The sequence below is a fragment of the Benincasa hispida genome, chromosome 3 (assembly GCF_027475165.1).
Source record: "Benincasa hispida cultivar pf3 chromosome 3, pf3_genome.v1.1, whole genome shotgun sequence".
Classification (NCBI taxonomy): domain Eukaryota; kingdom Viridiplantae; phylum Streptophyta; class Magnoliopsida; order Cucurbitales; family Cucurbitaceae; genus Benincasa; species Benincasa hispida.
The window spans coordinates 16,075,048-16,099,576 of record NC_143480.1 but is presented as its reverse complement, the minus strand read 5'-3'; the positions used below and the strand labels follow the sequence as shown (position 1 = coordinate 16,099,576).

The 24,529-nt window shown below is 34.0% G+C and overlaps 4 protein-coding genes across 9 annotated transcripts; 3 read left to right on the top strand and 1 right to left on the bottom strand.

The window, feature by feature from the left end:
- The first annotated feature begins 3,014 nt into the window (after positions 1–3,014).
- Positions 3,015–6,803, top strand: LOC120073720 (uncharacterized). Of its 2 annotated transcripts, XM_039026523.2 has the most exons (4): positions 3,015–3,750; positions 4,684–5,469; positions 6,034–6,081; positions 6,166–6,803. In XM_039026523.2, exons 1-4 carry the CDS (start codon positions 3,571–3,573, stop codon positions 6,484–6,486), a joined length of 1,335 nt encoding a protein of 444 aa, XP_038882451.1. In that variant the 5' UTR covers positions 3,015–3,570; the 3' UTR covers positions 6,487–6,803. The 2 variants fall into 2 exon arrangements, with proteins under 2 accessions (XP_038882451.1, XP_090168264.1); XM_090312138.1 differs by having other exon boundaries at positions 3,087–3,750; positions 6,034–6,803.
- Positions 6,804–9,964: 3,161 nt separating this feature from the next.
- Positions 9,965–12,230, top strand: LOC120073901 (RNA-binding (RRM/RBD/RNP motifs) family protein). The gene is made up of 3 exons (XM_039026812.2): positions 9,965–10,164; positions 10,273–10,316; positions 11,158–12,230. Exons 2-3 carry the CDS (start codon positions 10,300–10,302, stop codon positions 11,930–11,932), a joined length of 792 nt encoding a protein of 263 aa, XP_038882740.1. The 5' UTR covers positions 9,965–10,164; positions 10,273–10,299; the 3' UTR covers positions 11,933–12,230.
- Positions 12,231–13,587: 1,357 nt separating this feature from the next.
- On the top strand, positions 13,588–14,925 carry RKD5 (RWP-RK domain-containing protein). Of its 4 annotated transcripts, none has more exons than XM_090311628.1 (4): positions 13,588–13,752; positions 13,923–14,120; positions 14,239–14,453; positions 14,541–14,925. In XM_090311628.1, exons 2-4 carry the CDS (start codon positions 13,946–13,948, stop codon positions 14,739–14,741), a joined length of 591 nt encoding a protein of 196 aa, XP_090167754.1. In that variant the 5' UTR covers positions 13,588–13,752; positions 13,923–13,945; the 3' UTR covers positions 14,742–14,925. The 4 variants fall into 4 exon arrangements, with proteins under 4 accessions (XP_090167754.1, XP_038882833.1, XP_038882834.1 ...); XM_039026905.2 differs by having other exon boundaries at positions 13,615–13,752; positions 14,224–14,453; XM_039026906.2 differs by having other exon boundaries at positions 13,619–13,752; positions 13,890–14,120.
- On the bottom strand, positions 14,865–23,766 carry LOC120073969 (phosphoinositide phosphatase SAC7). 2 transcript variants are annotated; one of them, XM_039026902.2, is made up of 21 exons: positions 23,255–23,766; positions 23,005–23,177; positions 22,780–22,863; positions 21,412–21,539; positions 21,234–21,325; positions 20,882–20,939; positions 20,682–20,738; positions 20,548–20,581; positions 20,316–20,396; positions 18,536–18,642; positions 17,880–17,966; positions 17,719–17,796; positions 17,535–17,605; positions 17,356–17,454; positions 17,091–17,190; positions 16,690–16,798; positions 16,464–16,536; positions 15,825–15,918; positions 15,633–15,725; positions 15,414–15,480; positions 14,865–15,296 (listed from the first exon to the last, which is right to left on the bottom strand). In XM_039026902.2, the coding sequence occupies exons 2-21, from the start codon at positions 23,150–23,152 to the stop codon at positions 15,166–15,168; spliced, it is 1,791 nt and encodes a 596-aa protein (XP_038882830.1). In that variant the 5' UTR covers positions 23,153–23,177; positions 23,255–23,766; the 3' UTR covers positions 14,865–15,165. The 2 variants fall into 2 exon arrangements, with proteins under 2 accessions (XP_038882830.1, XP_038882829.1); XM_039026901.2 differs by having other exon boundaries at positions 23,005–23,174; positions 23,255–23,737.
- Positions 23,767–24,529: the final 763 nt, after the last annotated feature.

Sequence of the window (24,529 nt, the reverse complement as noted above, 5' to 3'; positions counted from 1 at the left end):
GGATTGTGTTAGGAATGATGTTGCACTGAGATAAATTATGTGCAAATTGTAGTTATGTTATGCGTTTAGCTAAAATTTTATTTTATTATTTTTTTGTATCACATGTTTTTTTATATCAAGTCCAAGTATAAACAGGATATAAGTTTCTTGGTGAGAACCGAGGTCGAACATAGGGGCTTGTTTACTAAAATATTTGTGTGGTTAATGTATTTGCAGCAAGAGCTAATTAAATTACAACGAAAGAAAAGAAATTAAAGACGCGCGAACATGAACCTATGCAATAAAATTAACTAAGCAAGAAATGAGCAACTTAAGAATGATCCCGAGAATTCTAAGAAAGCAGAAACTTTAGCTTGTAGTGGAAAATGAATGGAGAAAGCAAGGTTGGGGGAAGTCAATTCCAAGTTCCTAAATCTAACATCAAGGGTAATCCAGGCTCTCTAACATCCGTTCATCACACACCTCTCAGCTGCTAGCCACATTTGTCATATCTTTATGATGTATGAATGATGTTGCGTTGAGCATAAGATTATTTCTAGTTCTAGAAACACTTCTTATTTTATTTAGTGATTTCCACAACTACTTACCCTCTTTGACAATTGATTGTAGCTACTCGACTCTATAAGTGATTATAGACAAGCATTTACATAGCCATACACTAAGCAAATAGGATTAACCCTTACAGCTTAATATTAGCTCATGGTATTAAGCTTCCCTTTTACATTGTGGAATTTAGTTACCCACGGCAAAGGAAAAAGAAATGGTAAATATAGATGAGATTATGAAAGTAGTCATGATAATATATAGAAGTAGGAGATGGCGATTACAAAATGAATTAAGGTCTTAATTATAAAATGCATTACAACAAGAAAAAGCAAGAAGTAAGAAGTGATGTACAATTATTAACAATCTCTTGCTTCAATCTGATGGTGTGCTAAGATTGTTGGTGAGGCTGATGGCAGTGTGATATAAAGAAGGCTCTTTCAAGCACTTGCTCTGGCGAGTTTTTCCGATGGTAAATTGGAGGGTCTGTTGGAAGTAGGAGAATGTTCTAGGATGCTCTCAAATGTGCTTTTGCTCGTGGTCCAGAGATTTTTTGGTTAAGGATTCGTCTCTCTCTACCCGACTGAACTGGACTTTTCTTGTATATCCTCCATACGAACGTCAAGGCTCTATTTATAGAGTCGTGCGCTGACAGCTTTGGATCTTCCACTCTAATTAGTCACCATCTCTGACTTGTTGGTGAGAATTTCAGCACTGCTATCATGGTTAACATTCTGAAGTTGTGGCAAAAGATCCATTAGGATTGTGTCAAAGATCTCAGGGCATGGGTTAAATGTTCCTTCATCAAGTAAGAGCTCGATGCATGCAGACAGATCCTACGGTCAACTGCAAAATATAACACTTTAACGCAGGTTAACTCATGATATGCAATCAGCAGGGATTTCAAATGTACTTAAGCACAAATATAATTTTAAGCATGAATTCTTAGTAAATCAACACATATTCAGCCTATCTAACCTCATTATTTGAAGTAAAAAGTTACAATAACCTATATTTCTACAAGTTATTAATGATACCACGAGCACCCATGACTATCTTGTCGCTTGTTAAAAGTATTTTTCCTATCTGCCCTTTTTCTTTTTTTTTTTTTAGTGACATATTTTTCGTGTCTTGGAGACTTAATTTTTGAATTAGTGCTTTCTTCCTTGAAAATTTGGAGTAACCTTGCCACCAATGGACTACGCTTATTCCACTACAGTATCATATTTATTATAGATTTGTATTCGTTTTCGGTGGAAGCCATGAGAGAAGGGATCTGCATCTTTTAATATTAATCCTCTAAAAGTTGATGCTCCAAATATTGTTTTAAAAAAAACTTACCTCATTTGCTCAATGAATTATATATAAAACATTTGTACCATATAAAATTCATAAATTTTGGCAAAATTATACGATGATTAATTCCTACATTAATCAAACTTATTTTCGTGCAAAATTTTATTGCATTGAAATTAATGAGTTTTAGGAAGCTTTTTAAACTTGTTATGATTATTAGGCAAATTAACAAAAATTAAATTGAAGGTAGAAATTGCAACACTTATTTAAGTTAGAGTACAAATTGAAGACGTGGCATTAGGGCTATTAAGCCCTTACCATCATTAGTTTTTTTATACACTGAAATTAGTTTTATGAATTATTTCTTATTGTTATGATTATGTTAGGCTTTCTTCTATAAGTTATCAATTTTAACCATAAATTTTTAATTTTATCAATTTAAACCTCAAACTTGGTATATTATATTAATATTTATCTTAAATTTCTAATTTGATCATTTTAAACCACAAATTTGGTAGATTGTATTAACTTTAATCATAATGGAACATAATTAAATGTGTAAATTGATATAATTCTTCAAGTTTGAGATTAAAATTGATGAAATTTAAAGTTTAGGGTTAAAATTGATGCAATCTACCAAGTTTAAGTTTTAAATGGATAAAATTGCAAGTATATGATTAAAATTAATACAACATATCAAGTTTAGGATTAAAAAAATTGTCTAAAAAAATAATTTTTCCTTTTTTAAGGGTTCAATATGTGTAGCCTCTTAGTTGATGATATATACCCTATCTAGAAAATTCTACTCAGGTTTAATATTCAATCATCAATCGGTTAGTTGTCTCAACCACAATAATTTTCTTTTTACATCAAAGCAATTCAATCATCAAAGTTTTTTAAACATATAGATCAAATCATTTTTTAGTTCAACAATAAGCAATGGTTGAGAGACTCAAACCTCTAATTTTTTGTTCGAAGTCACATTCTCAACGTCAGTTAAGCTATATTCAATTTAACGAAGGGATGAAAATATTAAATTTCGAACCTATAATCAATGAAAAGAAGTTATTCAACTGTATATCTACATTAAATGTGATTAGACTAGTTTGAATTCATGTGATAATAATTACATGAGAATTAATTATTATGGCACAAGTATAATAACACAACAAAGTAGTTGAGTATTATATGTCAATCAACATCTTGTTCCACCTAATATTAATGAGCTAATAATACAAGTTTACCTTGTCCATTAAGGAGAAGAATATGAATAAAAAAAACAATAAAAACAAATATTAAAAGGAAAAGAAAAGAAAAAAGACGGTGAAAGGCAAAAGGAAGGAGAGCCACCCGCCACCAGCTGCCGCAGGAAGAGGGAAGGTCTGAAAATCACGAAGAGTAAAAAGTGGGGAGAGAGTTGTGGGGAAGGGAAGAGCAATCTCAAACCCCACCATTCAATCATCCATTAAATTTTAGAACTTCTTACAGTAATTTTCGTATATATAATTTGTTTGTAATTATCTTTGATTAACCTTACAAACTTGTGATTGTTTTACAAGGAAACTTCCCCTTCTTTTTCTCTCTTTTCTTCTTTCTTTCGTCTTTCCAATCCAAACCCATTAAAGGAATCCACCCAAGAGAGAGATTTTTGCCTTACCCAGATCGACCCTTTTGAAACCCTGATCGGATCCGATCGGATCGTTTAAGATCTGAGCAATTTCAGAGAGTAATATGTCGTGTTCATCTTCATCTGGGTCCGAGGATGATGAGGGAATCGATTCTTACAGGAAAGGAGGGTACCATGCTGTGAGGATCGGCGATCATTTCGCCGGTGGCCGTTATGTCGCTCAGAGAAAGCTCGGTTGGGGTCAATTCTCCACCGTCTGGCTCGCTTATGATACTCGCACCTCTGTACGTTTTTCCCAATCCCATCACATGTTTGATCGTTTTGCTTTTATCTGTTGATACGAGTTTTGCTGCATTTTGTTGATTTTGTGATCATTTGTGAGGTTTCTTTGGATCCGGACGCGAATGGCCATTTCTGGATGCGTTTCTTTGCTTAGTATGTTAGATCTTTATGATATAACTCACATTTATTTCTGTTTGTTTCCTGTTTATCATTAATTTGATATTTTTGTTTTCTCCTCCTACGCCCAACCCACATGGAACGTTTAGAGGCTTTCGATGTGGGGTTCTTTTTGGACTATTTCTACTATGATAAATATCCCCATTTTCCATTTATGGATGTGGATGTCCGTTTTTGTTTTTTAAATCTTGGTTAGTGTTCTTCACTAAGTTTTCAAATTTATGAAATGCTAGTGAAAATTTCAATTGATTATTTCAAGTTGTACAAGATAGAACAGGGAAGTAGCATAGTGGTGAGGGATAGCAGGATTCCTGTTTGGTTTTAATGTTTGAAGGGCTAGGCTAGCATGTTTTAGCAAAGGACATGGTTATACAGGGACTTGACTGCCCATATTTTCCATCAACTTGCAAGTGGACCTACTTGTAAAAGTGTTTCAGGATGATCTCAACCATCTGTTATTTCATAATGTCCTTTTTGTGGAAGAGAAATGTTGTATTAAAGAGGAGGGTAGGAGAGGCAAACTCGCAAAATTAGCCAAAAATTTACGTAGAACTTTCCAACAGACTTGAATGTCAAATGAAGTGAAATAGGTATTTAGATCAGGAAAAGTATTTTGGTGGGTTTTGATTTACATTGTTGTGAGCTATAATCTATGGTAATTGGTCGATTATAATGATATTTCTAGTTTTTATTTCTTAATCGTGGTGGTGGCAATATATTTTCTGGTTTTCTAATTTTTTTTCCTTCCTTTTTCTTAGAAATATGTATCACTTAAGATCCAGAAAAGTGCTCCCCAATTTGCTGAAGCTGCACTTCATGAAATTGAAGTTCTTTCAGCAATTTCAGATAGTGATCCATCAAGCTCCAAGTGCATTGTACAACTGATTGATCATTTTAAGCATGCAGGGCCAAACGGGCAACATCTGTGTATGGTTCTTGAATTTCTCGGTGATAGCTTACTTCGGTTGATCAAGTATAACCGTTATAGAGTTCTTGAGTTGAATAAAGTCAGGGAGATCTGCAAATGTATTTTGGTTGCTCTGGACTATTTGCACAGAGAACTTGGCATTATCCACACTGATCTGAAACCTGAAAATATTCTTCTATTTTCCACCATTGATGCTACCAAAGATCCTGTGAGGTCTGGACAGGCCCCCATTCTTGAAAGGCCTGAGGGGAACCCAAATGGTGGAGCAACCATGAATCTTATTGAGAAGAAATTGAAAAGAAGAGCAAGAAGAGCAGTTTCTAGGATCTCCGAAAGAAGAGGTTCTATGGGAGGAGCAACCCCAAAGCCTGAAGAGAGAAAACTGGATGGTATTGATCTGAGGTGCAAGATTGTAGATTTTGGTAACGCATGTTGGGCAGATAAGCAGTTTATGGAAGAAATCCAAACAAGACAGTACAGAGCTCCTGAAGTCATACTGCAGTCTGGATATTCCTACTCAGTTGACATGTGGTCATTTGGTTGCATTGCTTTTGAACTCGCCACAGGCGACATGATGTTTACCCCAAAAGGAGGACAAGACTATAGCGAGGATGAGGTAAGGGTGATTGCTAATATCAATTCCTTAGACCTTAGCAATATGATATTGTTGGAACTTATCATTATTAGCTGATTGCAAATACTTGGTTCTTCCTGCCAATTAAGGAAGTGAACAAAGAGAACAGAGAACAGAATGCTATCCTATTTTTATTATACTATGTCATGTTTTATTCTTATTTTAAAAGGAAATAGTAAGAAGATCTGGTCAATATATGTAGGTCACAAGCATGTCATCTAATTCTGACTTTTCTGAACCGATGAGTAGTTAGTAGAGTTGAATTAACCAACTACCTGCAACCACATAACTTGTGTAAATATATGTTCCTATGTTTATATGCACATATGGTGATGTCTGCAATCGACGATGAGGTAATGAAGGTTGGAAAGTTAAGGGAGCAATTCTTTTGTTTGATAATGCTTTATCTTTACCTTTATTAGCTTCATTTAGTTGATAACCATATGCAAGTAGCGAATATGTGAAAGGTACAAGTTTGATATTTCATTCCATTATCAAGTTTATGTTTTGGTCACGCATTTGCATTCTTCAATATGCTGGTTTCAGGATCATCTTGCATTGATGATGGAACTCCTTGGGAAGATGCCTAGAAAAGTAAGTACAGCACATCAAACTTCTCCTTATAGCTTCTTAATACCTCTCGATTTCCATTTCTCATATGTTTGGCTTGGCACTCAGATTGCGATAGGAGGAGCTCGATCAAAAGACTACTTTGACAGGCATGGGGACCTAAAAAGGATTCGGAGGCTGAAATTCTGGTCTCTCGATCGACTGCTGGTTGAGAAATATAAATTTTCAGAAGCTGATGCTCAAGCTTTTGCTGAGTTTCTCTGTCTCATTCTCGATTTCGCACCAGAGAAGCGACCAACTGCTCAGCAATGCCTTCAGCATCCTTGGCTCAATCCTAGGAGCTTACCTCAAAGCGAAGTGAAGAATAAATCAGAGGTTGAAAAGGTGAATGTTGGTATGAGCAAACTCCAGATTAGAGTGGGAAAGTGAAGAAGACTGGATAGCCGGCGCCATTCAACTGCGGAGGAACACTATTTTCAGGTTCTTTCCTTTGTCTGACCGTCGACTGTAATTTTCATATGATTACAGGTCCATTTTTTTGTTGTTTTTAAATGATTTGATTTTTTATTAACTAATATAGCATGTAAAAATTAGTATTGTTTCTCCAAGACATTGACATAAGTGAGTGAAATATTGACTACGGATATAGAAACTGTTGGTGGGATCAAGGATGTGCTCTAAAGCACCCAATAGATCACTACTGATATATATATATATATATTTTCTACATGCTATCAGTGATTCAATATGATTGCCTTCACTCTACAAACATACATGCATCTCCTCCAAGGATCTGGAAATATTGAGATTCTCTTAATTGACTGCAAAACTACACATTCAAACAAATATGCTCTCTTTCAGTTTCATTCTAATTGTTTTAGTATTTCAAATACCAAATCTGTCTCAACATCAGGATCGTCGTAAGTGAAGTTCATATCGTCAGGCTGACGTAATGTGATCGACACTTTATACGTTAGGCATAAGGGAGATCTTTTTTAAAATATTTTTCAAACATTGCATCTAATTGATATGAGAGTGAGCTACTCCGTGACAAATATATGGAATGAGTTCTTGTGAATCCATGTTGATGTTTGTGGGGAGCTAAGCTTTTGTTTTTTCTCCCCAAAAAAATTGGTAGGCTAAGCAATTGATCCTATTTTGGTTGGCCTGGTTTTCAAATTCTTGCACTTGTTGGATTTTATAAGGTTAAAAGGGTTTGTTTCATAGTAACTTTGATTTTAATTCTGTTTTTAAAATTTGAGTTTGTTTCTTTACCCTTTCTTTATCTTAAGATTTTTACATATCTTAAGAAAATATTCGAATTTTTAGTCGAATTTTAAAAACAAAATTTCCTTTTTTAATTTTATTTAAAAATTATCTGGCATAGATATGAGAAATTACGTCATACTAGTGTGAGTGTTGACATATTATTTCTGACCAATTTTTTCAAAATTCATTAATGCTAAAGCCTAAAGGATTTGGAATTGACAAGTTATTAAAGTATGAGAACGCTATTGAAACTGAAAAGTTCATAGAGGAATAATTTAAGTTTCTTCTTTTTTCCGAAGATAAAAAATAAAAAATAAAATAATTAATTAATTAATTAATTAAATTTCAAGTTTCACTTATTTAATTACTAGTACGGCATAGGATAATAAAATCCTTCTAAAAACATTTGGAAATATAAAAACATAACTATTTTGAGAACAATTATTTGGATTTTTCTTTTACATGGGTGATTTTTTTAGTGACCCAAGATATCCCATGTTCTTTTTTTTCGTCCTAGAAACATATTTTAAAAGGAACTTAGCTTATTAGTAATTGACATATACTTATTTTTTCTTAAAATTAAAGGTTTGATTCGAATATTCGTATTCCTATTTTTTGCAATATATAGCTATGTATTTGTGAGTATCTTGATTAGCTTGCACGTATCTCAGCTAAATGGGACAACTCGATTGATCTTACAAATTTTGATTGTCAAGAAAATTCATAGAATATTAAATCTTAAGTGGGTGACAATCGTGGATTGATATTTTACCTTTAAAACAATTTAAAGGCTAATCTATCAAATGAATACAATTTTTTATTTATATTTTTTAGAGTTTAGAATATAGATATGGGAACTTGAACCTCTAACCTCGCCGTAGAGGATGAGAGTAAATGTTTTAACTAATTGAATAATACTAAGTTGTATTTTTTAGAGTTTAGAATATAGATATGGGAACTTGAACCTCTAACCTCGCCGTAGAGGATGAGAGTAAATGTTTTAACTAATTGAATAATACTAAGTTGTATTTTTTAGAGTTTAGAATATAGATATGGGAACTTGAACCTCTAACCTCGCCGTAGAGGATGAGAGTATATGTTTTAACTAATTGAATAATACTAAGTTAGCTAAACTGATTTGTTTTTACATTTTCAATTGTATCGTATAGGTGCACAAGAAGATTAATGGTAAATTATTCAATTATGCTTAAAATATGCCTACTAACTTATTATTTTGATTTCAAATTACCCAAAAAAAAACCTTAAATAGGACCATCAAATGTAATTGTAGACTATTGTGAAAAGCTACTGAGAGATTAGTTACATTTATAAATATTTTTTAAAGTGAAACAATTCTAAAGTACATCATTAGTGCAAGAACAACCATTGACCAAATAATTATTTAGCAAGTAATTAAAATACAAGAGATTATTTACCTTCATCTGTCATATACTAGTTCAAAATACCCCAAGCTTCAAGTATAACTAATTTAATTTTGTTCTTTTAATCAGCCTTTTATTTATTTACTTATTTTAGTTTTACCAAGAATTTTAACTAAATTTACAAAGAACTATATTAGTTTGCAAAAATATTGCAATTAAGAAAATTCAAGTGGGATGTGTTCAACAAATGTATATTCAAATTTATAATCAATTAGCACAATGATATATGTATTTTTTACCATTAGAATGTCCACTATAAATAAATAATAAAATAACATATTTAAAATTTTGGAGTTTTTTTTTTTTTTTTTGCTTGTTTAAATCTTATTTTGGTGTCTAAACTTTTGAAAATGTTCGTTTTAGTTCCTGGACTTTTGAAAGTGTTTATTAAAATCTTTGTAGTTAAAAATTTGTTAAAACTTAAACGGAAATGTGAGGCGACATGTACTTTTGGCTTTAGATATATTGAGTAAGATTTAGATAAAGTAAAATGTCAACGATCAACGGCTCAAAACAATGAACGACTAAAATCTTAAATGAAAAATGATTATCAAGTTATTCCATACAAAATCACTTTACCAACTTATTCAAGATTGAAACTATAGTTTTTTTTTATATTTTTTTTTTATTTTATCGTTGGTCCACTTATTTGGTAGCTTAATCATAAAAAAAACAAAAAAAACAAAAACAAGAAAACAAACCATGGGCTGTTTCATTAAGAAGTTGGCCTTTCTGTTAAGAAGCTAACAAAATTTTAATAGTAGAAACCAAAGTAAGCATTTTTTTAAAAAATTCAGGGACTAAAATAGAAAATTTAAAAATCTAGTGATCAAAATAGAACAATATTCAAATTTTAGAGATCAAAATATGATTTAAAATAACCATCATGTATTGGTATAGTAGTAAAAATAAAACATAATTTCAATAAATGGGTAAGAGGTTAAGGGTTCAATCTATGATGGTCACCTATTTAGGAATTAATTTTCTACAAATTTCTTTGACATCCAAATATCCTATAGTCAGATGAGATGTCCCATGAAATTAGTCGAGGTGCATATAAACTGGTCTAACACATCGGATATAAAAGATGATTTGAACTTTTATTTCCTTAAAAAACTTCAGATGGATAATAACGTTTAGCTTATTATTAATAATATATATAAAAGATATTTTTGGGAGCTGTAAACTCCAATTTGGGGTAAAAATATCCGGGAATCGTTGGGTTTACCATTTATGGGGAGAAAAGGGTATTTTGGTAATTTGGAATGGAGCAATCAAAGTTGTGAAACAACGCAACTTTAAAGTTATAACCCTAGTTTGTGTTTTGTGTTCAATTTTGGTGGTGGAATCGGAAGCCAAATCGAAGTCCGTTCAGAATCAATCCTCCTTAATTTTGGTTAGGGTTTTCCTTTTCCCGCTTTCTTCTGTTCTTTTTTTCCCTTTGAATCCACTCTCTTATCCTTCACAATCCCTCCAATTTACTCCTTTTTCCTTGGATTATCAGAGTAGCTTTTGGAGATTCAACACAATCATGTACGGACCCAGAGGGTAAGTCCAGAATCTTTGTTTCTCTGCTGTTTCTGTTGTCTTGTTTCGTTGAATTTTTATGGATTCTTGTTGAAACTGCGTGTTGGGATTGAGGGATGAGTTTCTTTGTTATTCTCCAAGACGTTTTTTTATTGTTGTCGAATGGGGTTTCCAGTAGAACATATTCTTGAAGTGTTTTTTCCCTTTTTATCTAATAAATAAAATGAAAGCGCGGATTTTTCTGAAGCCATCCATCTGTTTCATGTTATTTACTTGATTCTCTTCTTTAGATTTAAACTTTAAAATAAACTCACCACAGTCTGTGGCTTTTCTTCGATCGGGAAGATTATCAGGAGTCTTGTCATAGGATACCGTATATCTGAGTCGTGTTAGGATTTGATTTTATTTTTCCGAGTTTTAACCAGAAAGGTAGAATTTGAATATTAAATCGGTGTGTCTCATGCGCTATCTCGCTTTCTAATACCACTATCAAATTAGAAGCATTTGCAGGGTTATTTCAGCTATATGAAGGCCAGTGTTTTTATTTGTTAATTAATGTTCTCATGAATAGTCCTTACATTAAGGGCTGAAATTGGTATAAACATGGGGAAATCACTTTTTACTGCTTGATGAGTTGATGTTCACGGAGCCTCAAAATGGCATTCTTGTTGCTAATTTTAGAAATTATTATATTTTCCGTATCTAGTTAAATTGTTTTGTTTATAGGAGTGGTAATGGCATTTAACTACATTGACCATAAATCGTGTACACCAATAGGTTTTAGAGGTATAGGTTGGGCTTGGTTTTATTAACTTGCTTGAGTGGGGATTTTTCTTTTCTTTTTCTGGGTTGGTAATTGAAGGGCAATGTTGGGAAGCGGGGGGGTTTCGGATGGGTACGAAGTCGGCTCAAAAAGACAAAGAATGATGGAACCGAATCCCTACTTCGCAGTTAGCAGCAGCACTGCTGGATTTCAACCTTACGGCTATGGGAGTTTTCCACCTACTCATGCCTTTCCTGTGGTTCGCCTTAGAGGACTTCCCTTCAACTGCACTGACATTGACATTTTCAAGTTCTTTGCTGGACTGGACATTGTGGATGTGCTGCTTGTCAACAAGAATGGGCGGTTCATGGGAGAGGCCTTTGTTGTCTTTGCTGGCTCTGTGCAGGTTGAGTTCGCATTGCAACGGGATCGACAGAATATGGGGCGTAGGTATGTAGAAGTCTTCAGGTGCAAAAGGCAGGATTATTATAATGCTGTTGCTTCTGAAGTAAATTATGAAGGCATTTATGATAATGACTACCATGGAAGCCCTCCTCCTCGACAAAAGAGGTTCAGTGACAAGGACCAGATGGAATACACTGAGATACTGAAGCTGCGTGGTCTTCCCTTCTCTGTGACAAAATCCAACATCATTGAATTTTTCGGAGAGTTCGACCTCGCAGAAGATAGGATACATATTGCAAGTCGTCCAGATGGGAAAGCTACCGGGGAGGCTTATGTGGAGTTTGCTTCAGCAGAGGAGGCAAAGAGAGCAATGAGCAAAGACAAGATGACAATTGGATCGAGATATGTTGAGTTGTTTCCTTCAACCCCAAATGAAGCAAGAAGAGCGGAGTCAAGGTCGAGACAGTAAAGTAGGTAACTTGGTCATGGAGTCTAAAAGTTCTCTGTTGCTATATTTTTGTGCCGAGGCTTTGCTGTTCTTGTACTTCTCCAGTTTGTAGGATGACTATGGTTGTGGTATAGTTCTCTGCAGTTTAGGCTGAATCAGTGGAGTCAATTGATACTGCATTTTGAGATTGAAGTGTGAGTCCTGTGAGTTCATTACTTGGTTAAAACACTGACCTTCTTTTCCTCATTTCACCACATTTTTTTTTCTCTTTTGAGGTTTACTTGAAATATGACATGAGATTAAGCTACAGTTGATGAAATTCAATTATTCAAAGTAGTACAAAGGGACATACATTAATGGTGTGTGGCAATGGTTGACTCTAATGAATCATAGTCAGATTTAAAAGCTGTCGTGAATTGTGTATTCTGTTGTTGATCATCTGCCACTTCTTGTACATACGGCAAGGGGTCTTTGATTGGATTCATTTGAAAATTAAATGCAGTTAATGCAACTTTTCCTTCTTTCCATGATAGACATTTTCTTTCTTTCAAGAATTTTCAGTAAGATGTTCCTTTAAGAAAAACAATTATAAAATAAATAAATAAAGTGTTAATTATGTATTTATCGTGAATGTGAGTAATCTAGAATTGGTATTCTGTGGTGATCCTTGACGTTGGTGGTTAATAAATTAGCCAAGCCCCTCCAAAAAATGTTGGCTGAGTTGAGTAGGTAATTATCATAGGAGAGGAGTAATTGAGAGAGTTTATGTAAATAACAAGGTGAGAAATGTGAGTTAACTTCAATAATGAGGTAATAAACCTCTTTAATTAATGATGAACTAAATGGAGAAAGTTGATGTGAATAACAAGATGAGAACTGTGAGTTAACGTTAATAACAAGATAATAAATCTCTTTAATTATTGGTGAATCAAATGGTGGGTGAATATTTTTTATGCAACCAACATAACTTGGGGCCAAATGCCCTCTTTGTGATATGGACTTCTCAACAACGGAAGTAAATAAATTATAGATTTTATTCATTTATTTTGAAACAAATAATATATATTGAGTTCAATGGGAATTGGAACATTTGGTTTCTTATTCTAGTTCCCCTTGATCATTGTTAAAGAGGGTATGGGTTTGTTTTTAAATTGAGGGTAATATTGAAATCAATTACACAATTTAAGGAGAAACTTTGGACATCATATATTGATACCAATTCAATTCTCATTTATGATCAACTATCTACGCTAACATGTCATTGGTAATTCAACTAAAATTTATTATTACCATTTAAGAATATTACATTACACATGAAGGTAAGAACTCAATTCTACAACCTCTTAGAAGAAATAGAAATATTTTAGCTTCTGCGTTGTGGTAATGTCAATAACGAAGATTTACCTAAATAAGCATGTCGTGTCGATATTTAGTGGTATAATATTATTCAGTCAAAGAGTGAAGAGTGAAACTTTAAGGGTAAAATCTATGACAACCCTAAAAGAAACAGTCCAGATGAGTTTTTGGCATGTAACAGATGACCAACAGAAAATGGCAATTTGTGTGTTTGTGAAGCTAAATGACAAAAAAGTTGAACCTCCCCCCTCATGGTCCACACCCTCCATTCCATCTCTGTTCTTATTGTCCAAAACAAACCACTTTTTTGGTTCATTCTTTATTCTCTGGTTGGAGTTTTCTCCTCTTTAACATTGTCTTCTTAGTACAACAAAAAAGATCAAAGAACAGAATTGCTTTCTGTAAAGAGCAGCTTCTATGTGATTATCATCCTTTTGGAGGTTAGGATAAGAGATAGGCTGCAAAGGGCTTCTAAGTTTTCACTGGTAATATTTCTAAGTAGGTTTTTTCTCTTTTCACGGAAGTTTCTGGCACATGCATGGTCTGAATCTGCTTTATGACCTCTCTATCTGCTTCTCTTCTGTCACTTTGTCCTGTTGTTTCTGCAAACATCATTTGTCAGGTGATTACAGATAGAGTTTTTGATTCGGTACAGAACTTCAAAAAGTTGCAGCTTAAATGAAGAATGCCCATCTATCTTATTTTCCCAAGGGAGAGTTATGTCAACTAAAGAATAGCAAATTTCATCAACCAAGAAATTTGCCTCTACTTGATCAGGACCTTAACTTCCTTCCTTGTTCAGTTGCTGTATCTAAAGGTTCTGAGAGTGAAATGAAAGAGTTCTGTGAACCAGGTTTGGCTTCAACTTTCTTTCTGTACAGGGAATGTTTTGAACTTCATTTTGAACAATTAGAACTAGGAGTTCATGTCCATATTATGAATGGTTGACTAACCAGGTGGGGAATTGCCAGTTATTGCAGCAAAGAAAAGAAGGGCAACAAGTGAGCATATTGCTGGAATTACTTTATCAGATCTGGCTAAAAACTTTGGTGTTCCAATCACAGAAGCTTCAAGAAATCTAAATGTTGGATTAACGGTACTGAAAAGAAAATGCAGAGAATTCGGCATTCATCGCTGGCCGCACAGGAAGATAAAGTCCATTGATGGTCTAATCCGAGATCTTCAGGTTATCCCTTTCTTCCTACTTTATATCTAGAACTTCATTGCAACCTAGTAAAGCACATAGTTTGTTCATGGAAAATGGTGTTTGTAGGAAGAAGCAAAACATAGAGAGGATGATCACAAAGCTTTGATGGCAGTGACAAAGAGGCAAATGATGTTGCAAAATGAAAGAGAGAGCATTGAGAGGACACCATTCAGAGAGCTGGAGATTGAGACCAAGAGATTTAGGCAAGATGTTTTCAGGAGAAAGCATAAAGCTAGAGCTCTAGAAAGTCAGAGTTCATCAGTCTAGTTTGCAGCTATTAACAATTATATGCATAATATTGAACAAAATAAATAACTGGCAAAGTAATATGCTACTTTTTAATCTCATCATGACATACCTTATAAGTTCTTGCAAGACCTGTACCAGCAATTTTCATATGGAACTTGTGTTTTTTCAATCAAATATTGTGTTTGAATAATTGCTACAATAATATATCTCTAAAATGTATATTGTTCTGAGTCAGATAGGATATGACACGACAATATATTCTAAAAACAGTAGTGATCAGAAAAGGGAACTGTGATAACATTCTGGGATCGCAGTCCTAATGAATAACTGGGCACTTCAGACGAAACCAAAAAAGAAACTCTACAAATGACTGGAAATCTTCAAAAGAAAAATTGAATTTCAATGAATGGTTAGCTGAATCTGCCAATCTCTGGAACCAAAATCATGATCGGGGTTTGTGCAGACGAGGCCGATTACAGAAAATCCGACCATTGGCCTTTACAAAACCTGCTATAGCTATGCTCAGGCTTGCCCACAGGACAGAAAAGAACAAATGCCGAAGATCATAGCGAGCTGCAAGAAAAAGGAAACAGGAAAATAAATGAAACTGAATTTGCCGTTGGCTCTCGACGTTCTTCAACCTACTTGACAAGCTAGAAATGAGAGGGAGGGAGGGAGAGAGAAACTCACCTTGCCTCAATGACATGGCTGCAAAAAAGAATCCTGTCATCACCAGTGATAAAGCCAGTGGGAAGGACTGTACCAGAGATGTAAATAAGGTTAGTAAATAAGAGATATGAAGTTCATTTTAACATTTTATAAACTAAAAATAAGTCGGCTGCTTGATAACACCCTTTGAATGAGAGACTTTTCCTGCAGAAGTTAACTGCTATTTTAAATTTCACTCACCGCTATAGCTTCTATGCCTCCCTTTTGAGTTGTGGGCGTCATATCCCGACTAACCGAAACAATATAGTGTCCTTGCATGAGATCAATAGCATCCTTCACAAAAGCCAAAGTGCATTTGAAGTCCAATTGGAAAGGTTGTAAATTTAACGAAGATATCTTTAAAATAAGAATGAAAATGGAAATGGATTCTACCTGTTTTGTTCCGTCAGCAAAGTTATTCAAATAATAGCGTAGGAGAGCATTCCAACCATCCTTCATGATCCCCTGAATAGTCCGTTGGCCATATCTTTAACCAAATCACACAGAATGATTTAGAAAGAAAAAATATATAACAAAACATAAAATAAAATCACATGCCCAAAATTAATATCAATATCCTCTCTCCCCATAATGCAGTAGCCATTAAAACAGCAAATGAAGAGAATGCAGTTTAGCATGAAGAATGAGACAGTGAATTAGCATCCGAGTAGCTCATCTACCATGAAATTGATTAATGTTGTCAAAAAATGGGCCCACTAAAGTTTGCTACGATTTGAATGGCTGACCACCTCACAAGAAATATTATTTTCAAATTTCTACATAAAACACTCGTTTAACATTAGTTTAATGGATACGACTTCATTGAAAAAAACTTAATTCATAAAGAATAGATTTGAAATTTATAAAAGATTAAGAATGAATCTGAAAGTTTGAACATTTAGCCATTTAAGAACACAATGCAGTTGGATAGAAGCTATCGGAAGTAATCTTTAATCAACATGAAATTATAAGCAGAAGACTAGATGCAAGTGCATTTGCTAAAAAATTGAAAAGAAACTGAGGTAGGAGTACCTAACAAAATCTCCTTTCAAAGCGGGAGTGCCAGAATATTGTGTACTTATATCATCTCCATGATTAGCCCAAACTGAATAGAAAAAAACAGTAAGGTACAAATATATTACGTGGATAGATGAGCCTAGAACTTTCAAGAAAAAATGAAATCAACATGCAGTAAACTTCAATAATATCTTCAGAAGTCGGAGCAAATTAATCAAATTGGGACACTGAATTAACTCACTGATTTTAAAACTTTCATCTAGGTTTGGATGTGAGCTAATAGTTTCTTCAGCACCAAAAATTCCAAGCCTCCTGAGTTGAGATTCCAACATCTTTCGGGCTATCATACTCTGCAACCATATTATAACATAAAAATACAAACCAAACAATTAAATAATGAAAATCTGATCAAATAAATTATATTCGTTGTAGATTTAACGTATCCACAACAGCAATGACTCTTCTTTACACGTTGTTCATCCATAACTTTGCTAATTTCCCCTGCCTGCCAAAGCTTTAAAAAGGGGAATCATTGAAAACCAAAGCTGCTATTATTGGCAAGGAAAATGAACAAGTTTTGAGAGCACTAAGTTTGTAGCTTATTTCATTGTTCATCAACCCTTAACTTGGTCAGTAAGCTACCTGGGTAACATTTGTACGGTCCAAGCAATCAATACAATTGGTCCTCACAACTCCGAGCTGTTCCTTCATTTTCTCACCCTTGTCATTCAATAACATGTATCTACATATTCCAAATAGTAAATAAACATGTAAGGTCAGAAGGAGGGTAATCTTTAGCAGCACAATAAAGTTTCCAAATGATAGTACGGGAGCCTAACTATAAAAATGGAACAGAAAGCTTATTCATAATTCACGAAATGGAAGAGCGAGAGGTGGATAAACTTACCCATTTTGATCAAGGAAGTCTGAGATTTGTTCATAAAGGATCGAGAGGCGCTCAAAATGAACATGCCCGCAGATGTGATGGAAGTCAAAATGCAGGTATCTGAAATATTTTTTAGCTCTTAATTTGGGCCAATGATAAGCTCCAGACCAAAATAAATAGAAGAAGGTAGAAAACTGTACCTTACATCATCACCAGTAACATGTTGCATGGCATTTGCAAATTTCTCACTCAAGCGCCCCTCAGCTCCATGCTGATAGTATAACAAGGTGATATAAAAATATTGACCATAGCAATTACATTTCTAGAAACTTGCAAACATGAAACAAACACCAAAAATAAAACAAAAATAAATTAGCAACTCACCCCGTTGACAAGATCAACAGCCAATACAGCCCCGTATTTTTTCCTTAAATCGAGAAAATGCCGATCAGCTACTCGTGGCTGGAAGCAATACAATAGCCAATCAATCAATACTGTAGTAGTTCATATCTGATGAAAAATACCAAGCAACAAAAGATACTCACAGATTCTTCTAGTTTCACTAATTCAAATTTGGGCTTGTACGTCAAATCAACAATTTGTTCCCATAGTAATGGAATTGATCCCCGAACCTACAAAATTCAATGTCAAAAGTGAGAAGTAAAGTCATGGGTGCTATAAAGATCTAGAAGACTTCCTGAAAAAAATATTTAGATTCTGGCTGCATCCTAGGATGGCCTCAATTACGATGAATTCTGATCACTGTGAACATTTGTTACAAATTGACTCACAATGCAGAAAGGTTTAAATCATAAAATTAAAATAGTAATATTTAACACAAAAGTCTAAACAAAAAATCGAGAGCTTTTCCGTCACACTCTCGGCTAATTATGAGATTCCTTTTCCTCTCCCCTTTTGTGATTTTCTTTGGATTTAATATTTAAAAAAATGAAAAGAAAATCTCACAACAAATAGTAATATTTTCTAGAAATAGATTTAAAACATTGAAACTACCAGAAAATTTCAATTCAATAATTATTACATTCCTTTTAGAAATATATATAGTTATTATTCATAAATCATAAGCTAGTTAAGTAAAAATATATGAGGGAATTGTGGTGCGACTTAGATTTCCAACCAATGTAAAGAAAAAGGATATGCACATGAAAAATACACATTAATGGTTTACGTGGTGTGTTACCTGAATAAATGATGCTGTGAACCCATGCAATTGAATAATTTGCTCACTTTCCACAAAATTAGCAACATATCCATCAGAATCAGCTCCTCTTCTCCACAATCGAGTTCCTTTTAGAACATGCAGGTCAATAATTATGTAATAACTTTCTTTTAAATTGTCAGCTATTGATGAATCAATATTTTTGCAAGATTTTCATTGAATAAAAATGACTACATACTCGACTTTTCCTTGCAACTTGTCAAAAGTTAAACTTATAAAGTACGAGAGTAATCCTCATAATGTTTTTCTTTTTCTTTTTTTCTTTACAACTCGCTAAGAATTCAAATATTTCATAGTTTTCAATCAAGAAATTAATATGGCCCACAAGAAGAAGAGAACATATAAGAAAGAAAATTGATCAAACTTTTTCACACTGTAGCATATAGGATTGCTCTCTTCCTTTACCAAAGAAAACCATGATCGGGAGACTCTTTAGATCTTACAACTTCAAGTCATATTATATGTGCTAGAATCCAAACAAGTAGAATGATGTTGAAAAATAAAAGATAAAAGAATTACAAAATATGTTAAGTATTTGACATAGTTGGAACCTCCAATCTCTTGAGTATACGCACCCTAGCCTAAACTCACTAAATCAATGCCTACCTTCATTCTTTGCCACTCATTCTATTTATAACAAATCTCTTCCCACGAACTCTTTGGCTAGTTGTTACTAACATTTCTTCAATGCCTTAATAATATTCCTAACTCTATTCTACTAGCATTACTATCATTACCAACTTCCCAGTTTCAATTCTTCCGACCAACATCATTAACAATATCTCTGGTCCTTCCAAATCAATCATTTTAGTTTTAACACAGTGTACTTACTCTTACTTATCTCATTCAGACAAAAAGAGTAGTTGGTATAACACATAATCCTGCCCTCATGTAGCAGCAAAGTTTATGAGTCCAGTCTGTTTTACCCGTCAGATACCAACGTAGAAAAAACACCCTAAAAATGTTAAGGGAAAACACTTTTCTCTTTGATCCTTCTAGGCTCAACTTATTTGTTGTGGGGGAGATAAAAAACTAAACTTTCCATTGATGATATGGAAAGTACAAAAGGAAACCATAGAAGACTACAAAAAGGATATCCAGTTGGTATTAAAAACCAAAGAAGCATAATTATAAAAGAGAAAAAAAAATCACACCAAGTACCAAAGCTTGCTTTTTATTTTATTTTTTCTTACTTTTTGTTCAAAATATTTTTAAAATATTATTAGGGCATCTGACAACTCTGAGTAAAACTGGACAGTAACCCTGGAAGATCAAGTCAGATATTGCAATCATCATTTTTAAAGGAAGAGAGCCATCACTCAACACAACGCTTCAATTAGCTCAAAAAAAAACACAAAAAACAAAACAAAAATGCAAAAAAAGACAAACGAAGATTCAAAACCAGAGTGAAAACCCGTTTGCCTTATTCAATTCTATGTTTGTTTTGGTCCTTTCCGAAAACTTGGAAACTTGATAGAACAGGGGAAAAAGATACTCCAGGTTAGCAACAAATGTTAATACTCGAGTTTTAATCACTCTTAAATTTGTTGATGATGACAATTCCAAAGGCTTGTTTAGTGATTCTTAAATTTGTTGATGATGATAATTCTTAAATTTATTATTTTTTTTTAAAAAAAAAAAAAACATAAAGAGTACCCTACATAAATTTGGAGTCCCGAGATACAATTACTGATTAACAAAATTATAAAACAATAGCTTCAATAAAATAAACAAGAAATACCTGTTCTCCTTGTGCATCTCCGAGCAATCAGAGTTACATCAACAATATCTTTTCCAATGGCAGCCTGGAAATTCTGGAAGCCTGACAACCTATTAAGGAAAGACTGCCCAGAGGATGATAACTGATGGTTTAAACGTTCAAGCAAAATTTAGACTAAACAAAATAATCTGCATAACTTCATTGACATGCACGCATAGCTAAAAGGACTGAGTTGAGAACTATATAAGGATACTCCCTTGGATAACAGGAAGTAAATATGGATCAAGCTGCAAATATGAGAAGATAAAAGTTAGCAGAGAGAACTTCATGGTCCAAGGTTACAAGCAAAGGAAGAACAGATCACAACTAAATTTCTACTTGCCCAACCTTATTATCAATGAGCACTTCCAACAAGTAATTGTTCCAAAGAAATCTTGGTTCTGCCTGCAGGAAAGAAAAGTTTGTTTGACGAACTCTTAATTCTTTGCATTTTCTTCTTTCGATATATTTTTTTTTTGCAATTTAAGACACTAGAACACAACATACTTGGGGGTGGGGGGAGGGAGTAAAACAAAATGAGGGCTAACCTGTCTCCATAAGGGTAGTAACTTTGATTCATCACCTAAAGCATGCAATCTTTGTGCGCTGGAACCAAAAAGAAAAAGAGAGATAAATAAATAGAGAGAGAGATCAAAGCATGTACCCCTTTAGTAGACTAGAATAATGACTAAAAAGATAAAGATACAAGAAGTTTAAGCTAACTGAAGCTTGTGCATGTGTGCACATCGAAACACACACCCAAAAGGACAAAACTTGCCATTGTTAAGCATTTTATATATGAACCCTTTTGTTTCATATCAATTCATCCAGATTCTGAGTCCGAGCTACAAATTAAATACAAAAGATATGACTGACGAGGAAATGAGGAAATCACTTCACCTCAGTGTTAAATTGGTATCATAGGAAAAATAGAGACCAGAAGTCTTCTCTGCTACATTCAAGAGCCCAGAAAACTCTGCCTCCATCTTTTTCTGCTAGAAATTGTCTAATTAGTTTAAATGGAGTGGTATTGTCAGTTTAATACTATGTACAATAGAAGAAAACGAGCTAAGAGTACCTGCTCCACAGGAGAACTGTTTACTGAATGATCACATGGAAAAACTTTCAAGGATGTAATTCTAAAGATGGGGTTCCCCAAATAAGACCCCACACACTCACGGTCGGTAATGACAATTAAATAGGATCCTGAAAGAGGGCAGACATATGGGATATCTAATCATGTGAGCATCTCTTAGTGTAGAAAAAAGAAAATATAGCTGATCCATACATTGCTTCTCAAAATATGACAGGGATGCAGCAAATAAGACCACTGAATAGCTGACTAAAGTGACAAGTTCGAATTATGAAAAATGGAGCTATGAATATTAATTTTTCTGGTATAAACTTGCTTCAGGAATTTCAGGTTTGGTTTATGGTGGACCAGCCTTGGAGTAAAAGTGGGTTGGAACTTGCATTTTTTTTTTTCCTTACAAAATAAATTGAACTGCATACACTCTAATACATGGTGCCTAATGAAAAGTAAGGCCCCAGCACAAATAATGGGGCGATTTGGATACCATATAGTTTATACCATGTTTATTAATTAGGAATAGGAATAAGAAATAATCCTCCTGATTCCCATATTTATTTTAAAAATCATATTCTTTTAATGAGTAGAGTGAAATAAGTGAGCATATTGAATTTTGCCGTTGCTAGTATCAAATTTACGAACTTTATGTACACAATTTAGAAAGTTCAAGGTGCAAGTCTGCTTCCATGATCAGAATGTGGCCTTCATGCATTCAAACAAGAAACTATACTACACTCACCTGCAAAAGATGCTTCATATATTGGAAAAACATCAATACATGAGTGCAGTTTCAAATTTTTTAAATCAATCTACACTTGAGAAGTTCTTAAGATCAATCTCATCCTCAAGAAGGCTAGAATCCAATTGGTTGCAATTTATGAGTGCATATTGTATGTCCTGCATTTCCTTGATTTTTCTTAATAAAAGGCTCGGAAAGAAAAAAGGGTTAGGCTCTACCTCAATCCCACTCGCTAGATCTCATTCCAAATATTAGTATAACACTGGAACTAGAAACTCTCTCCATATTGATTCTGCTTCCAAAATGATTTTAATTAAAAAGCTTCAATCTTATGTTTACTTTTATTTTGGTCTTCTTTCAAACTTAGCATGCAAATGTACGTTCTCTACACTTCTGTTCCATGAAAAGATTAAATCCTCGTAATATGGTAGTCTTATATCTTCTTGCATCAACAATTCTTTGCCAACACGGTTCAACTTTCACAAACAACTATGGAAAAACAGAGACGGGGTACATTATTGTTTAAATAAAACTTTGATCGTTTATCAATCAACTGAAAAAAATGCAATCAAATTTGGTTAAGAAGATGTGATTAGAACTTCTCGAGAATTTGTCACCTGCAAGCAGTTTCAGCAAGCCAATTACTCCAAAAATTGTCCTTATCTTTGGAACCCTGATAGAGCTGCATTGAGGAAGCTCATCTGGAGCAGCGCAAAGGAGAATTGTCGACTCAGCAGAACATTCAGAATAAACAAAATCATATAATGACAAAATCACCAAAAATTCAAAAGTGAACAAGCAACTCAATCCAGCCAAAAAAGGGTAAAAATCCCATCACCAACCTATAAGTTTCATGGATCCATCGACACGACTGACTGACAGAGACGAACCACACGAGCCATCCGTCGGCTCTATAACATACTGATCCGGAAATTCCCATAATCGCATGCGGGTATACAACTTTTGTGCAGAATCAGCCCTCTCCATCATTATTTGGATCCAACCCAATTCACTACTAACAAACAAATCACAGACCCAGTAACCAAAAATCCATCCACAACAAAAACACAAAAACAATCAACAAAACCATACCGATAAAACGATGCTTTGAAACCCTTTTGAGCTGCTATCTGGTAGAAGATGATGAAACGCTAGAAAAAGATAATAAAACAGAAAGATCCTCTCGCGGAGAGAGGTCCGATCGAGGAAGTAGAAGAAGATGGAGGCAATGGAGGTGAGGAATTGAGCAACTGAAGTTAGTTTAATTCTCTTATTTCCAAATTGGGCATTGGAAAATTTTTGGAATTTTTGAGCGGAAAGCTCTCGATTGTTTAACTGAATTTAAGCTTCAGGTGAAGGATGGAGTAACGACCTTTCCCGAAGTATCGGACAAATGTTGAAAGGAAAGCCACATTGTTCTTCGCGGGCGTGCGACCCACCACCATCGACGGACCCCCCTCCCTCTTCTCTTCACGTCGCGATGGGATTCGATCTTAACGCCCTATAATTAAATTAACTTACAAAAATTCCTTCTTTTTTTTTTCCAACAATCTTAACAAACCATAAGTTTGATTCGGTTTTGTTCTTCACTAATCACTATGTTGTCTATTTTTTTCCCCTTTCTTAACTTACAAGATAAGTGTTTTAGCGGGTGAGTTTTAGTTTAGCGATAATTGATATATTTTTTTTATCTTTTAAGGTCGGAAGTTTAATCATTCATACCTATAATTATTATACTAAAAAAATTAAATATGTTCAATTTATTAACGCATTATGCATATGTTTTAAAAGTTAGATTTCAAATTCTCAACTTCATTTTGTTTAATCTTCATGTTTATGTTTTAACTTTAGTGTAACTTAATTGGTTAAAGCATTATAATCTCGACCAAAATGTTGGAGGTTAATTGGTCAAAGCATTTTAACCTCTCATGAGTGTCTAGTAACCATGGGATCTTATTTCAGGTCAGATTGAGATCGAGAAGACCTATAAGCCAAGCAATTCGCGTCCGTGACTGTGAGTAGTTTTATTTTAAGTATTTTGATATGAAAAATACATAAGTATAAAAATATGTTACGATGTGTGAATTGTATTGCAATAATCTATTTTACTTGACTATGATTACAAAAATGTTTGAATCATGATTTCTGAGTTATCATGGCTTTTATATGAATTGGATTTATGAAAATGTAGTTTGGAACCTGATTTTACTTTACTATGATTTGTGTGATTTTGTAAGAAAACCTTTGGATGGTTGTTCCGGATTCGGGATCGATGTCATTACTCAACCCCAAAATCGAACAAAAATAATTTATTTTCACCGATCTAAAACTTATACCACAGACGTAGCAAAGCGGTAAGATCGGGGT

Coding starts and splice junctions, on each gene's coding strand:
- LOC120073720 (XM_090312138.1), top strand. CDS start 3,571: ATGTCGTGTTCATCTTCATCTGGGTCCGAGGATGATGAGGGAATCGAT. Junction 3,751..4,683: donor CTTATGATACTCGCACCTCT/GTACGTTTTTCC, acceptor CCTTTTTCTTAG/AAATATGTATCACTTAAGAT. Junction 5,470..6,033: donor AAGACTATAGCGAGGATGAG/GTAAGGGTGATT, acceptor TGCTGGTTTCAG/GATCATCTTGCATTGATGAT.
- RKD5 (XM_039026905.2), top strand. CDS start 13,946: ATGAAGAATGCCCATCTATCTTATTTTCCCAAGGGAGAGTTATGTCAA. Junction 14,121..14,223: donor GAAAGAGTTCTGTGAACCAG/GTTTGGCTTCAA, acceptor TTGACTAACCAG/GTGGGGAATTGCCAGTTATT. Junction 14,454..14,540: donor GTCTAATCCGAGATCTTCAG/GTTATCCCTTTC, acceptor TGGTGTTTGTAG/GAAGAAGCAAAACATAGAGA.
- LOC120073969 (XM_039026902.2), bottom strand. CDS start 23,152: ATGATGGAGAGGGCTGATTCTGCACAAAAGTTGTATACCCGCATGCGA. Junction 21,540..22,779: donor CTTGCTGAAACTGCTTGCAG/GTGACAAATTCT, acceptor GCCCTCTTTCAG/GATCCTATTTAATTGTCATT. Junction 17,191..17,355: donor GACTTCCTTGATCAAAATGG/GTAAGTTTATCC, acceptor TGGAATATGTAG/ATACATGTTATTGAATGACA.